We start from the raw sequence: 14,393 nt of genomic DNA, 5'->3' as shown, positions 1-14,393 counted from the left end.
GAAAGTTTGACTAATGTGGGTTTTGCATTCTTGCCTTCTGGCCACCCAAGATTCGTCTAGGATGAGAAATGATTCCTTACTTCATTTATAAAATTAACCTAAAAACAAATAACTAGAAACAAAGAACTGCAGATGTTGGTTGATACCAAAGATAGACACAAAGTGCCAGAGTAACTTGGGGGGGTGGTTAAGAACAATTAATGCTGAATTATTAAGCATGGTGGGAGCACTGATCTCATCTTTCTCAACAATTTCCACACTGCATTTACCAGCAGGTGGAATATTGGCTGATGGTTGCACACCCCGAGAGAAATATGTCCTTGGTAAATGAGTTTTCTTTTTAATCCTTTCAACACAGATTTACCATTCAATTTATGTAATATAACAACAGCATATAATTATCTTCATTTTTTTCTCCAATATAACTAATTAGTAAGAAGATGCAAGCAAATTAAAAACATTTTCCTCTTTACAGTAAAAACAGACACCAGCAGCTGTGATGCTTTTTCAATTGTTTTTTTATTATTTAGAGATAAGACAGTTACAGTGGACAATCATTGTATTTGAGAATTTCGAAAAGGCAGCTGTGCGCCAAAGTGTTCCATCAGCTGTTTTGCTTGCTAGATTCTTTTCAATTACTGACTGCTTGCATCATGTTTCAAATGTATAAATATCAAGCAATAAGTCAAATCCTTACCGTTTAAGCAAGTTGCGTCCTATTTGAATCCCAGTTTGCATGCTCTGTTCAGATGCTGTAAACAAATTAGTTAAATGAACAGTGAAATGTTCTTGCTGCAGCTGTAATTGATCAATTGATGCTTGCAATCAAAACAATTTGTTTCATGTTCAGTTATTCCAAGTAGCCACAGTGCCCTCCATAATGTTTGGGACAAAGACCCATCATTTATTTATTTGCCTCTATACTCCACAATTTGAGATTTGTAATAGAAAAAAATCACATGTGATTAAAGTGCACATTGTCAGATTTTAATGAAGGCCATTTTTATACATTTTGGTTTCACCATGTAGAAATTACAGCTGTGTTTATACATAGTCGACCCATTTCAGGACACCATAATGTTTGGGACACATGGCTTCACAGGCGTTTGTAATTGCTCAGATGTGTTTAATTGCCTCCTTCATGCAGGTATAAGAGAGCTCTCAGCACCTCGTCTTTCTTCCAATCTTTCCATCACCTTTGGAAACTTTTATTGCTGTTTTCAACATTAGGACCAAAGTTGTGCCAATGAAAGTTAAAGCAGCCATTGTGATTGGAATGGTTAGTGGTGCTACCCAGGAATGAGATGGCATGTGATTAGGATTATGCAGGCTGTGTTAAAAAAAAGTCACGGATAAGTTAATTTTCCCGTATCAGAACTTAATACTTTTCCACTTCATTTACCTTGACATTTCACCTACTTTATACAAAAGTCTAGTGTAAAATCAGCACATTTTGGGTGGGGCAAAAGTTATTTCAAACTCTGGGTCTTTTAACTCCTGGATCTCAGCTGCATACCATTGGTTAGCTGACCAAAATAGCTCAATGTCAGAAGCCACCAACTAGTGCCAAATACAAGGTTACTGACAGGAAAATAAGATTCACGCTAGAATCTGAAGCAGAAACTGTTTCAACAAAAATTGAGCACAATAGCAAACTCTCATTTTCAGCAATGCAACTAAAAGGCTTAATTGACCAGGGAATTAATCATGCCTTCTCTGCCCACTTAACCACTAATTGCTCCCTGTGTTGCCAAAAGGAGGATTAGAACCAGAGATTATCACAACCTTGATGAGTTTTCTGACAAATCAACAAGACTGCCCTCCATTGAGATAATGTTACCGTATTTGTGTGTTGCTGAAATTGTCACAGGTCTTGGGTACTTCTACACTTGACCTTTCCAAAGTTCCGAAGTCAAGGTTCCTATCGCCCACTCGCTGTAAACTGTTCAAAGCTCTGTTGCCTGTATAGTAAGGAAATATATCCTACTACTCAACTTCTCTTCACCAGGCGCTTAGTTCTTTGATTAAGCTTTAGACTTTTGAGATGCAGTGTGGAAACGGGCTCTTTGGCCCGTCGAGTCGTCGCCAACCAGCGATCATCCTATAAACTTAACACTATCCTACACACTAGGGACAATTTACAATTTTACCATAGCCAATTAATCTACAAACCTGTACATCTTTGGTGTGTGGGAGGAAATCCGAGTGCCCAGAGAAAACCCACATGGTCACTGGGAGAATATACAAACTCCGTACAGACAGTGCCTGTAGTCAGGATCGAAGCCGGGTCTCTGGAGCTGTCAGGCAGAAACCCGACCACTGTCACCCCAAAAGCATTTGGTTACCTTTTTTATGTGAATAAAATTCTGTGCACCACACCTGTTAAATGTCAGGACTTAAGGTTAGGTGCATACTGTAAAGTATGTAGTTGGTATACCAGTTAGAGCTCAGAATAAAATGCACATAGACACTTCAACTTTAAAAGAGTTTAAAGGATTAAGTGTCTATATTAGGTAAAAATGAATGCTAGCAGATAACAAGGCTGGAGAATTGTGTGATTTATAATTTTTGTTGTATTTAAACAAAATGCTTCGTTATTTTTTCCCATCTATAGGAATGGACGATTTTCTTGCGAGCCTGCTGGAGGTTTAACTTCGTTGTTGGAACCACCCAAGGAGCCTGGTTTTGGGCTTCAGCCAGGACTTTAGCTAATCTTGTAGCTAGAAGGAGCTGCTAATATCTTGAACTGATCTTTTCTTGGTATTTGTGCACAAACAAAATGTATATAATAAAATGTTTCTCGTACTGCAAGCCTAAACATTCTAATTCTATTTTTTAATGTGGTCCTATTTTATTAAATAAATTAACTAACTGAATGTGCTTGTGCTGCCACACTGCAGATGGAAAGCCTCCCATTACATGTGCACAAATTTTATTCTGCTTTATAGCAACTGTTGCAAAGTTTATCCCCACCAGAATAAATGTTCTCTTGTAAAAGCTCCACTCATTTAGTTTTAAGTATTTTGCACAGCTGATGAATTAGATCCTTTATAATAAGACTTCCTTCAATGAAGTTGTTCAAAATTCAGATTCCATTATAGTTAGGACGATTTTTTTAACCCTATTCTATTCCCAAAGGCAGCAAACATCAGGCTAATAGTGGCACAGCGAGTTCTGCATTGAGCAATTTGGTAGGAATCAATTAGTTGGTTTGAAATAATGTGCTGTGCTGAGCTCATCTATGGGGCAATCCATATTCCACCCTAGACCACTATATATTCCTCTGAATGAGACAGTAATCAGTACATTTTGACAAAGGCATAAAAGTGACCAAGAAAAGTTCTCAATTTCTCACAGAAGGAAGCGGCATATTCAGAAGTTAGTAAATTCATTTCACAAATAAAAAAGAAAGCGCTGGAGTAACTCAGCGAGTCAGGCATGATTTAGATTTTTTAGATTTAGAGATACGGCGCAGAAACAGGCCCTTCGGCCCACCGGGTCCACGCTGCCCAGCGATCCCCACACTAACACTCTCCTACACCCACTAGGGACAATTTTTTATTTTTTTTACATTTGCCCAGCCAATTAACCTACAAACCTGCACGTCTTTGGAGACTCTGCAGAACATGGATAGGTGGTGATTCGGGTGACATATTGTGGTGGGGGAAATGGTTGTCATCTTAAGCAAATTAAATTTAAAACATCAGAAAAAGCAAGACACTACCAATGACTGCTGACAAAGAGAACTCAAATGACACCTTAATCCTCTACCAAAGCCTTTTAAGCTAGTGCAAATCTATTGTTAATAACTTTCAAACTGTTAATCAGATCAAAAATTTCAGCCGATACACATGCTTTGTCGAAACAATTTATACACCAGATCAGTACTTATCATTTTTTTAATATTCTGCAGCAGTGGCACAGCAGTAGAGTTGCTGCCTTACAGCGCCAGAGACTAGCGTTCGATCCTGACTACCGGTGTTGTTTGTACATAGTTTGTATGTTCTCCCTGACTGCTTAGGTTTTAACCTTCTGTAGGTTAATTAGCTTCAGTAAAAATTGTCCCTAGAGTGTAGGATAATGTTCGTGTACGGGGTGATCGCTGGCCGGCGCAGACTCGGTGGGCCGAAGAGCCTGTTACCACGCTGTGTCTCTTAGGTCTAAAGTTTTAGAATGTTATTGTCCATCATTTGCCACCTGATGCGAAGTGATCCACCTAAACCACTGCAGTCACTGAGGACGGTATTTCTAGGTGGAAATTTGATTATTTTGACCTATTCGATTAACAGAAATATTTAAGTTCAGTCAGGAATATGTGAAATTTGGTGATCTACATGCTCGTCCTTCCGAGCTGTTATGGATGCATCTTTAGATTAAGGAAATAGTTTTCATAAACGGTGGCTCAGATAGTTTAAATTGAAGCCACATTGCAGTGGTGGCAGATAGCTGTCAAGCATAACTCTTTTGTTGAGATAATGGTTGCATCCTTCCAAGTGAGTGAAGGATTATAGCCTCTCCTTTACACAAGCCACATTGAACTAATTCATGTAAACCCCACAACAATGGTTTTGGATTCAGTGAAAGTAAAAGGACTAAACATCAAGAAGAGGCCAGTAAGCTCTGGATACCAAGTAGCAGATCATAAGGTCATAAGGAATAAGAGTAGAATTAGGCCATTCGCCCATCAAGTCTACTCCGCCTTTCAATCATGGGTGATCTACAGTGCCCTCCATAATGTTTGGGACAAAGTCCCATCATTTATTTATTTGCCTCTGTACTCCATAATTTGAGATTTGTAATAGAAAAAAAACACATGTGATTGAAGTGCACATTGTCAGATTTTAATAAAGGCCATTTTTATACATTTTGGTTTCACCATGTAGAAATTGCAGCAGTGTCAATAGTCAATAGTCGTTTATTTGTCACATACACATAAATGTGTAGTGAAATGAAACATTACCCGCAGTTGAAACACTAAGACCAATAAGAATAATCAATAAAAATGCAATAACACATACAATCATACACTAACACCAAACAAAAGAAACATCCATCACAGTGAGTCTCCTCCAGTCCCTTCTCACTGTGATGGAAGGCCAAAATGTCTTTTCTCTTCCCTGCCGTCTTCTCCCGAGGTCAGGCTGTTGAACTTGCCACGTCGGGGCTCCCGACATTGGAGCGCCGTGCCGGACGGTGAAAGGTCCACGGCCTATTCCAGGCCGCGCCGGACGGTGAAAGGTCCGTGGCGGGCCGACCCAGCCCCGCGATTCGGGGCGGGCGAACACGCTGCCTCTGCCGCTGCCGGAGCTCCCGATGTCGGCCCCCACCCAGGGGCCTGTGGGCTTCTGACGTCCACGCGGCCCACGCCGGAGCCTCCGGAGACGAGTCGCAGCCGCTCCCGTAGCATCCGCAGGCAGCTAGCGCCGCAGGTGGTGAGTCCGGGCCGTGGGCTCTGCGAACCAGAGCCCCAGGTGGTCCCAGGTGCATGGCCGGTGGTAGGCCGCAACGGGAACGGAGACACGACACAGAAACAAAGGTCGTGTCTCCGTTCAGGAGAGAGAATTTTTTACAGTTCCCGTTCCCTCCCACCCCCTCCCCCCCACATAACATACAAACACTACACCATATTAAAACTACAATTCATACAAAAACAACAAAAAACACAAAAGACAGACGACTGCAGGCAAGCCGCAGCTGCGACGGCAGCGCTGGCTCCTCCTTTATTTGTTTATACAAAGTCCCCCCATTTCAGGGCACCATAATGTTTGGGACACAGCAATGTCATGTAAATGAAAGTAGTCGATTAGTATTTTGTTGCATATCCTTTGCATGCAATGACTGCTTGAAGTCTGCGATTCATGGGCATCATCAGTTGCTGGGTGTCTTCTCTGGTGATGATCTGCCAGGCCTGTATTGCAGCCATCTTTAGTTTATGCTTGTTTTGGGGGCTAGTCCCCTTCAGTTTTCTTTTCAGCATATAAAAAGCTTGCTCAATTGAGTTCAGATCAGGTGATTGACTTGGCCACTCAAGAATTTACTATTTTGTAGCTTTGAAAAACTCCTTTGTTGCTTCAGCAGTATGTTTGGGATCATTGTCTTGCAGTAGAATGAGTCAGCCCATGAGTTTTGAGGCATTTGTTTGAACTTGAGCAAATAGTATGTGTCTGGACACATCAGAATCATTATGCAACTACCATCAGCAGCAGTATCATCAATGAAGATAAGTGAGCCAGTACCTTCAGCAGCCATACATGCCTAGGCCATAACACCCCCACCACCGTGTTTCACAGATGTGGTGGTATGCTTTGGATCTTGGGCAGTTCCTCCTCTCCTCCATACTTTGCTCTTGCCATCACTCTGATACAAGTTAATCTTCGTCTCATCTGTCCACAAGACCTTTTTCCAGAACTATGGTTGCTCTTTGACAAACTGTAACCTGGCCATCCTATTTTTGCGGCTAACCAGTGGTTTGCATCTTGCAGTGTAGCCACTGTATTTCTGTTCATTAAATCTTCTGCGGACAGTGGTCATTGACAAATCCACACCTGACTCCTGAAGAGTGTTTCTGATCTGACTGACAGGTGTTTGGGGATTTTTCTTTATTATAGAGAGAATTCTTCCGTCATCAGCTGTTTAGGTTTTCCATGGCCTGCCAGTTCCTTTGCGATTAGTAAGCTCACCAGTGCTCTCTTTCTTCTTAATGATGTTCCAAACAGTTGATTTTGGTCAGCCTAACGTTTGGCTGATGTCTCTAACAGTTTTATTCTTGTTTCTCAGTCTCCTAATGGCTTCTTTGATTTTCATTGGCACAACTTTGGTCCTCATGTTGATAAACAGCAATAAAAGTTTCCAAAGGTGATGGAAAGACTGGAGGAAAGACTAGGTGCCGAGAGCTCTTATACTTGCATTAAGGAGACATTTAAAGACCTGAGCAATTACAAACACCTGCGAAGCCATGTATCCAAACATTATGGTACCCTGAAATGGGGGGACTATATAAACAGCTGTAATTTCCACATGGTAAAACCAAAATGTATAAAAATGCCCTTTAATAAAATCTGACAATGTGCACTTTAACCACATGCTTCATTGATATATATATATATTTTTAAGATTAGCTTCACCTTTGGGGTATCATTAAAAATGCTCCTAAAGATCTTTTCATAGGTTGACTAAAAATAAAAAACAGACCGGAGGTTTAGCACGAAAAGAATTCGCCCTTCAGTGAAAAGTGACCCAGATTAAAAACCAAACATTGCCCTAAAAGCTTTGCCTGTTGTTTTTTTACAACTGTGGAACTAAGAACAATTTCAAATATTATAACCAGGTTATAGCCTAGACAATTTGCACAAAACACTGTAATGCTAGATTTGAAACAGGGAGTTATTTCTTCAGATTGAAACCTCAAAATGCCTTATAGTTATACAAAATTTGTAATCTACAGTGGCGCAGCAGTAGAGTTGCTGCCTTACATTGCCAGAGACCATGGTTTGATCCCAGCTTTGGTGCCGGCTGTACAGTTTGCACCTTCTCCCTGTGACCGTGGGTTTTCTCTAGGTGCTCCAGTTTCCTTCCACACAACAAAGACATGCAGGTTTGTAGGTGAATTGGCTTCTGTAAATTGTCCCTAGTGTGGAGGACAGTATTAGTGTAGGGAGTGATCGTTGGTCAGCGTGGACTCGGTTGGTCGAAAGTCCTGTTCCACACTGAATGTCTAAAATGGTACAATAGCCATAGAAATAGGCCCTTCAGCCCCAATCCGTCCGCAACAACCAAGATGCCCCATCCAAGCTCATCCCATTTGCTCAGGTCTCGCCTAATTCCTCTAAACCTTTCCTATCCATGTACCTGTCTTTTTCAATGTTGTTACTGTATCTGCCTCAACTACTTGCTCTGGCAGCTCATTCCCTATACCCACCATCCTCTGAGAAAGTTGCCCCCCAGATTCCTATTAAATATTTCCCATCTCATCTTAAACCCATGTCCTGTGATTCTTGATTCCTCTATCTGGGATAAAAGACTGCATTCACCCTTTGCATTCCTCTCATGAATTTATATTCCTCTATTAGATCACCCCACAGCCACCTGTGCTCCAAGGAATAAAGTCCAAGCCTGCCCAACCTCGCCCTGTAACTTAATCCATTGAATCCTGGTAATGTCTTCAGATTTTTTTAATCCCCCTCCTTTAAATGCAAGTCTAGATAGTGCACACCATTATTAAAGGTTTACATGTGGGACCTTCCCAGTGTTGTGTCAAAAAGGTAACACAACCAGGAGTCTGATTGGAAAAGCACACCATCTATAATGAAACACCTGAAATAGAATTAAAAGTATGCATAAATAAATGCATGATTAGTTTTCATGCTAAATTGCGCTAAAAGACCAAACAATACATTTTATGATACATGGGATCCAGAGAATGAGAATCTAGTTTAGCCAGAACTAGTTGGGTCCAGACCTGATCATAGCCCTGGTGTAGAAGACATACAGCCAAATTCCAGAGGGTGACTTCCCTCAACATCAAGAAACAGTGGTAAAACTGAAGTCGATAGACTTCTACAAAAACTCTAATTGTTGAAGTGAAACCTTATAAAAGATGGTTAGGATTATTGGAAGTCAATCATTTTACTTGTAGAATATCACTCAAGAGTTCTTCTGCTGTTTCTATAATTTCGCTTCCATCACAAAGCCAAAAGTGGGAATGTTATCAGAACATTACATTTGCAACTCCTCAACGAATAAAGCAATTTATGCCTGCTTGCAGCAGGATCCAGCAGCTTTTAGGCATGGGCTAAAAAGTGGCAAGTGATATTCATGTTACAAAAATGTCAGGCATTTACCATCCATAAAAAATGTCCAACCACCTACTCTTTACAACCAACGGCATTACAATCTAAAGGCCTCCCACTACAAACTAAAATGCACTCGCCACATAAAGGGTATGGTTACAAGAACAGGTCAAAGTCTAGGTTTTCTGTGGCAAAATAGTCATCCTTTAACACCCAAAAGCCTTTTCACTATTTCAATAAGCTCAAAATGGAGCAAAACTGAATACATTCCACCTGCCTGGATCTGTGAAACACAACAACTGAAGAATTCAGGACAAAGCAACCAGCTTGATTGATAAATAAAAGACACACTGTGTAGGAAAATAACTGCAGATGCTGGTACAAATTGAAGGTATCACAAAATGCTGGAGTAACTCAGCAGGTCAGGCAGCATCTCAGGAGAGAAGGAATGGGTGACATTTCAGGTCGAGACCCTTCTTCAGACTGATGGACACACAGTTGCTGCACCGTGTAGCATCTGAAAAAAGTGATTGTGCAGCCCAATGCAGATGACATCACCACAGAGAGCCGGATCTCAACCAATTGCCAACAGAGTGCAGGGAGATAGAGAGCCTTGTAACAGTATCAAGCCAAAAGCCCTCCCCCTCAATGTCAGCAAGATGAACGAGCTAGTTATTGATTTCAGGAAGCATAGTGGAGTACATGCTCCACTCAGCATCAATGGTGCCAAGTGGAAATGGTCGAGTCCTTCAAGTTCCTCGGCATAAATAATACCAATCTATCCTGGGCTAACCACATCGAAGGTACAGCCAAAAACAGTACATCAACACATCCACTGGAGACCAAGTAAGTGCGGCATGTCTTCAACAACTCTTTCCAATTTCTGTACATGCATGTGTCCAATAAGTCTTACCAGATTCTACAGAAGTCGGCGAGAATTGTTGGAGACACATCAAACCTCCTTAGTCTCCTCAGGAAAGCATACCATCAAGTTGCATCAAAGCTTAGTTTTGCAACAGCTCTGCCCAAGACCGCAAGAAATTTCAGAGTTGTGGATGTAGCCCAGTCCATTATACAGATCGCACTCCCCAACATTGACCCCAATCTATACTTCACACCACCCTGGGAAGTAGCTAACATAATTAAGGACATTTTTCACTCTAGTCATTCCCTCTTCTCCCTTCTCCTATTAGGTAGCAGATGCAAAAGCTTGAAAGCATGTACTACCAAACTCAGGAACAGCTTCTTCCCCTCTATAATCCCACTGTTGAACAGTCCTTCCATTTGTTAAGGAATAATCCTGATCTTCCAACTTAATCCATTGCGGATGCTGGACATTTTCTCTGTGTAATGCTACAATGTTTTAAACCTATATTCTGAACCCTCGTATTTTTTCTTTTTACACTATTTGTCATACTTGTATATGGCTTCAATATACTCGTGTCTAGTATGATTTGATTTAACTGGATAGCATGCTAAAAACTAAAGCCAGGCATGTGAGTGAGGTAAAAAAAAAAGGAAAAGAGACAAGCGCTTGTGCGAGGCGTACAGCGGGGGTTCAATGCCAGCACAGAGCAGAAGATGCAGCATGAAATGGACTGCTTCTCACAGGCCTGTGACAACAATTGTCTCTCCATTAGCACCAAAAAGTCTGAAGTTATGTACCAGCCCGCGCCTGGAAAGCCCTACCAGGAACCACACATCACTGTGAAGGGGCAGAATCTACAGGCAGTCGACAGCTTTACCTATCTGGGTAGTACTCTCGCGAGTGGTGAACGTTGACGCTGAGGTCAACAACAGGATTGCCAAGGCCAGCGCTGCCTTTGGGCGACTCCGTGGGAATGTTTGGGAGCGGAGAGGACTCAGCCTTACCACCAAGCTGAACGTTTACCGTGCAGTGGTACTCACCACTCTTCTCTATGCCAGTGAGACCTGGACTGTCTACAGCAGACATGCCAAACAGCTCAACCACTTTCACTTGAGCTGCCTGCGCAGACTCCTTCACATCAGGTGGCAGGACAAAATTCCCGACACAGGGGTCTTGGAACGGGCCGGAATCCCCAGCGTCCACACCCCCCTACGGAGAGCCCAAACCAGATGGGCAGGCTGCCAAAACAGCTTCTGTATGGAGAACTGTGTCAGGGCAAGCGCTCAGTAGGAGGACAGAAGAAACGGTTTAAGGACTGCCTCAAAGTGTTCCTCAAAGACTTGGACATCAACCTCAGCATTTGGGAGTCTCTTGCTCTGGACCGTCCAACCTGGCGTAGCAAGCTCACCCCAGGAGCCCGTGCAGCAGAGAACAGACACACTGCAGAGGCCCAGAGGAAACGCACCGCGCGCAAGGCCCGGGCACTGCAGCACCCATCCACTTGTGTCCTACGTGTGGGCGTGCCTTCCGGGCTCGGATTGGCCTCACCAGTCACTTCCGGACCCACAGTCACCAATCCTCCAACTGAAAGTGAAGTCATGGTCATCTTCGAACCCGAAGGACGAACAACAACAACAGCGGGGGTTAAAAAATTGAAAAATTTACACACAAAATTACCAGTTTCAAGCCTCTTTTAGTGCATTTCAAAGTAAAAACAGACATTACAAAATAATGTGAATGTCACTGTATACTAATAACATTTAAGTAAATTCGCACATTAATTGATCAGCCCAAAAAGGTGGTAATTGGCTTTTCTGCTGTGTTTTATATTTTAAACCAGTCTTAATTAATTTAGTTATATAATCTTGCATTTAAATTTAATATTTACTCATTACAGTTCCACCACTGATTTTCTGGCACTCTTGGTTCCAGAGCTTTGCTGGTTTATTCAGCTGGCCAAGGATGTCGGCTATGGGGATAGATTTGCTGGCTCCAGCTGGGCTGGAGTTCCAGAGTCCTGGCCACAGGTTGCAAATTCAACCCACCAATCGGCCGTAGAAGTCCCGATGAGGTCGAGATTGGCTGCCTTACCCAGCCTAGGTGCCACATTTTCGGGGAGACTTCCAGGGTGCGGGGGATTTCTCGCGTAACCCTTAGCGACCTCTAGCGGAACAAGTCTATACGTCGTTTATTTTCTTTTTTTTCCCTGATCCGATTTTTCCATTGGTAAACACGATTTTGGAAAGTCAAAAACGCGGAAATCATACAAAAAGCGCGGAAAATGGATTTTAAAAACGCCAAATCCGCTGAGAATTCTGTAAAGCTTTTCACTGCATCTCAGTAGACGTGACAATAATAAACCAATACCATTCAGACTTATCCAATAGCACTTCCCAAACCAACAATTTCCACCACCAAGGTGGTTTAGAGCATCTGGGATATGGAAATACCAATGCCCAATGACTTTCCACACACAGGCTTGATCTATAATCAATAATTGTCAACCCATCCTCACCAAGTATAAATCCTAGAAGTCCCCTCCGGCACAATAGAGCAATGGTAATTATTGCCTTACAGTGCTAGCGACCCAGGTTCAATCCTGACTACTGTCTTTACAGAGTTTTACAGTCTTCTTGTGGCCAGCGGTTTCCTCCCAAAGATGTGCAGGTTTGTAGGTTAACTGGCTTCTGTAAATTGTCCCTAGTGTCTGAGATGCAAAACTGGGCTAACAGAACTAGTGTACGGGATGATCATTGGTTGTCACAGACTCGATGGGCCTGTTTCCATGCTGTATCACTAAACTAAACAGCACTAAAATATAAAAACAAAGAACTGTAGATGCTGATTAATACACAAAAGGACACAAGGTGCTGGAGTAACTCAGCAGGTTAGGCAACATCTGTTCAGAACATGAATGGAGCCATGTTCTCCAGAGATGCTGAGTTACACCAGCACATTGTGTCCTTTTAAGTACTAGAAATAGCCTCACTCAGCTGTGTATAAGGACAACAGCAGTTTAATGCAGCAGCCTGCCAACTTCTTAAGAATAATCAATGGAGGACAATAATCTTGCTTTGCTAGTATCACCACACACTCTAAAATTAAATGAATAAATTAAACAGTCCCAGTGAGAAACCAAAATTGCAGAACATAAATAGGAAGATAAAATTATGCATAGTGAGCAATAAATATAATTTTTTTTCTGAAGGGTCTCGGCCCAAAATGCTACCTATTCTTTTTGTCCAGAGATGTTGTCTGACCCGCTGAGTTATTCCAGCTTTTTGTGTCTATCCGGTTTAAACCAGCATCTGCAGTTCTTTGCTTCACATTATCTGCCCACTCACAACCTGTCCAAGTCATGCTGCAACCTCCTAACATCCTCTTCGCAGTTTACACTGCCACCCAGCTTTGTATCATCCGCAAACTTGCTAGTGTTACTTCTAATTCCATCATCCAAATTATGTATGGTATTTACAAAGTGACTAAAATATGAAGATAGCCTTCACAATTCATGACTAGACTGAATGCAAAGTGCAATTTAACATATGGCCTGTTATCATTCACTAACTGATTCTAGATCTTTCACGTTATTTGGTATTCCTCAAATTATTTCTCAATCTAAGGAATCAATATTTTTTGGGGTAAGGCAAGGACTCGTTGACCTTGTGTTCCAATTACACCTTCTCTCCATTGCATCTGCAAATATGAAAAGCATGCCTTGTACAAACAAGTGCAAGTCATTAACCACAACAATGGTCCTTGTACAAATCACTGGAAACTTCACTTCCTTCCAATGTTAAAAGCTTCACTTCTCTACCACCAACTCTTGTTACTGAACTAGTGTTCCCATATGTGCTGCTGCAGCATCTATAATCTTGTGGCACATTAATAAATGCTTTTGGAAAGGCATACCACACCAGCCTCAATTCCATTACCTCAAAAAAGAAATCTCTCCGCAAGTGCAATTTGCCTTTCACAAATCAATCTTGGCTTTTTTTGATCAATATTCCTGTTCCAGTTCTAATACCACTCCCAATTCTTTCTACAAACTTCTGCAACATAGGTGGCAATGACTGGTCTGCAGTTACCACTCTTTTGAGCAAGGATGTAACATATGCAGTTTTCTATTCTTCAGACGACTTCAAACAACAGACATCAGTAAGATTACGGTCAAGGCCTCTGGTAATTCCGTCCATATTTCCTTCAACAATTTAGGATGCATCCATTCAAACCACACGAGTTCTCCAGTTTCAGTTTTTCTGGCATTTCCAGTCTAAATTTATCCCATGCAGAATCTCAACCAAAATCTTCCCTTCCTAAGGCTTCAGTAGCATTTTCTACAAATAAAGTCAATAATTAAAAAGGGGAAATAATTAACCATGTAGGAAAATTCTATGTAATTAAACCTAATCAACAACATTTGCTTGAATTCTGAGGATGTTACAGGAAAGGGGTGCCTGCAAATGTATTTAGATTTCCAAAAGGCATTTAACAAGGTGCCACATAGAAGAGCCTAGAGTGTTGGGGGAATTGCTTTAGCAAGGACTAAAAACTGGCTGCCAAATAGTGAACAGAGTTGGTAGAAATGAATAATTTTAAGTGGTGGGATGCAACTAGTAGAGTACCCAATGGATTGTATTTTGGCCCCTCAATATAGTAATAACCTGGAGGAAGGAACAAAATTAAAGAATTTCAAGTTTGCGGATGAATTAAAAATAGGTAGAAAAAGGTATGCT

General features: G+C 41.7%; 2 protein-coding genes across 2 annotated transcripts in view; one reads left to right on the top strand and one right to left on the bottom strand.

Annotated features, from left to right (window-relative positions):
* ndufv2 (NADH:ubiquinone oxidoreductase core subunit V2) overlaps positions 1-3,003 on the top strand; it is a 45,719-nt gene extending 42,716 nt beyond the window's left edge. The window contains exon 8 of the mRNA XM_078397490.1: positions 2,615-3,003. Coding sequence (XP_078253616.1) covers positions 2,615-2,708 — 94 coding nt within the window. The 3' untranslated portion in view covers positions 2,709-3,003. The remainder of the gene's footprint in view (positions 1-2,614) is intronic.
* The window catches only part of acss2l (acyl-CoA synthetase short chain family member 2 like), a 115,482-nt gene that overhangs the window by 89,330 nt on the left and 11,759 nt on the right, over positions 1-14,393 (bottom strand). Inside the window, exon 2 of the mRNA XM_078397489.1 lies at positions 698-752. The gene's annotated coding sequence lies outside the window, so the exon portion shown is untranslated. The remainder of the gene's footprint in view (positions 1-697; positions 753-14,393) is intronic.

The sequence above is a fragment of the Rhinoraja longicauda genome, chromosome 4 (genome assembly GCF_053455715.1).
Source record: "Rhinoraja longicauda isolate Sanriku21f chromosome 4, sRhiLon1.1, whole genome shotgun sequence".
NCBI lineage: Eukaryota > Metazoa > Chordata > Chondrichthyes > Rajiformes > Arhynchobatidae > Rhinoraja > Rhinoraja longicauda.
Note: the sequence above shows the minus strand (reverse complement) of the source record. Positions and strands in the feature narration are given on the sequence as shown.